Source organism: Sphaeroforma arctica (assembly GCF_001186125.1).
Source record: "Sphaeroforma arctica JP610 unplaced genomic scaffold supercont1.1947, whole genome shotgun sequence".
NCBI lineage: Eukaryota > Ichthyosporea > Ichthyophonida > Sphaeroforma > Sphaeroforma arctica.
Genome location: NW_014038611.1, coordinates 1 through 2,024, shown reverse-complemented (window position 1 = coordinate 2,024; position 2,024 = coordinate 1). Strand labels below are relative to the sequence as shown.

The following is a 2,024-nucleotide window of genomic DNA, read 5'->3' as shown; positions in this document are numbered from 1 at the left end:
GTGTGTGTGTGTGTGTGTGTGTGTGTGAATATATTCATATACATGTGCATGGTGAATCTTCAGGCTGCTACCACGATCCTGGTGCTAAGCAGGAGACTAGCAAACTGTTTTCGTCTATCTATGTTCATGTATATATATAATGTGTGTGTGTGTGTTCTCGTACCACATGACCGTTTCTTATTAACTTCAACATTGCCCTGCACTCTACGATTTATCGGCCCACAGGTTTCCGGGCCAGCCTCTCATCTGCAGGTCCCGATTCAGCGAGAACTCTTAAAACGGTACAAGATATGCCACACCCAGCAGCCAAGCGAACGCACCACTACCACAACAACAGACATGCAGCAATACAAGGACACCCAATCGCAACAAAGTAGACCCACGCGCGCACACAGCGGCGATAAGCCCACGCTATGCCGAAACGTGCAGGCAGAAAAAAGCTTGGAAGGCGCGAGTGGGCGCGACATGCAGCGCGCGGAGGCCGGTCGTGCGCGCAGCAGGGATGTGCACGCTCACACCCATACTACGCAAGTGTGTAGTATAACCACACACGCGAAGGATGACGCAAGTGCCAAACACAAACAGGTGAACCCAGGCACCCGACACGAGCAAAGCAGAACAACGGGCGAGTATGGGCCAGATAGTATACGTATCACACACGTCCATAGCAACCGAACCGAAAGTACACGCATCACACACGTCAATATCACCCGAGCCGATAGTACACGCATCACACACACCCATAGCAACCGAGCCGATAGTACACGCATCACACACACCCATAGCAACCGAGCTGAAGGGCTGAGTGACACGACAGCTGTCGAGGGATGCAGCAAGCCAGAGCGCGGGAAGCGTAGAAAGGCCGGGTGGCTACGGAAGAAGCTCAACAAACAACGCGTGCGAGATGGTTGCGCGGTGCATACACCGAGCCATGACACACACACTCACACAGACACACATACGCACACAGACACACATACGCACACAGACACACACACACACACACACAATCTGGTACATCTACACACAGGTGTGCACGTGTCCGATGTCAGTGATGAGTGTCAGCTGCAGCCACCGCCGGTGCCCCAGATACTACCACCACCGGTTGAGTACAACCACACGCCACACGTGCACTCTCTGGGTAGGGCGGAGGATCGAAGCCCAAGTGATGTGAATAACTGTATTGACCGTAGTAGCTCAGCCGGAAACACTGTGAACAAGGATGTGCACAAAGGCCAAGACAACAGCCCTGCGCTTATCCACCACGCCGATCCGTTTAACGGCACCAATCACACCAGACACGCCTCTCCGAACACTAGTACAAATGCAAAGTGTACTGAGACTACGCCTGGCATTACGGATACACACAACGAGAGTGACATCACCATGTCTCTGGACTCCGTTGTGGCTGCAGGCGATCCGTTTGACGGCCCACCCACGCCATGCGTCAACCCCGAGACAGACAGCGAACACGAACATAAACACGAACACGAACACGAACACGAACACGAGGGATATTCACAGGACAGCAGGGCTACCACAAGACTAACAGACGCCTCACAAACCACTCCACACACACACACACACACACCACCCGCGGCAGTGGGGACGGGTGCACCTCCCCACACAACGAGAATGCCGAACAAGCGGTCTGTGTTGTTTTCATTGGTCTCGAGGGTTGGTGAGACAGGACCTGGTACGAGCGAGGGCGTCCGTTGTCATGGTAACGGGAAGTCGCAATTGTCCTCGCCTATCACACGCACCCAGCCCTCAGGAAAACGGACTTGGACAGGTGTAAATCCAACGTCTACCCTAGCCAGTGGCAGTGCACAAAGGCTTTCGAGCCATGCATCGCTCAAGGGTTCCATGGTGTGTGTCGACATTGTTTGCAGCGGTGACTTTGATCAGATTGATTGGTGAGGTACTGTGTTCGATCTGGTTGCTGGGTAATGTATGTTACTAAGAATAGTTGCGTGCGTATGCGCGGTGGGGACAAGTATTTTCCTAATAAGTTATATATATAC

The 2,024-nt window shown here is 53.0% G+C and overlaps 1 protein-coding gene across 1 annotated transcript; it reads left to right on the top strand.

Annotated features, from left to right (window-relative positions):
- Positions 1–225: 225 nt before the first annotated feature.
- SARC_11906 (hypothetical protein) lies at positions 226–1,920 on the top strand (the record flags this gene model as incomplete). Its single annotated transcript, XM_014293999.1, has 1 exon — positions 226–1,920. A coding segment is annotated over one exon (1,695 nt), but the record flags the coding sequence as incomplete, so codon positions are not given.
- Positions 1,921–2,024: the final 104 nt, after the last annotated feature.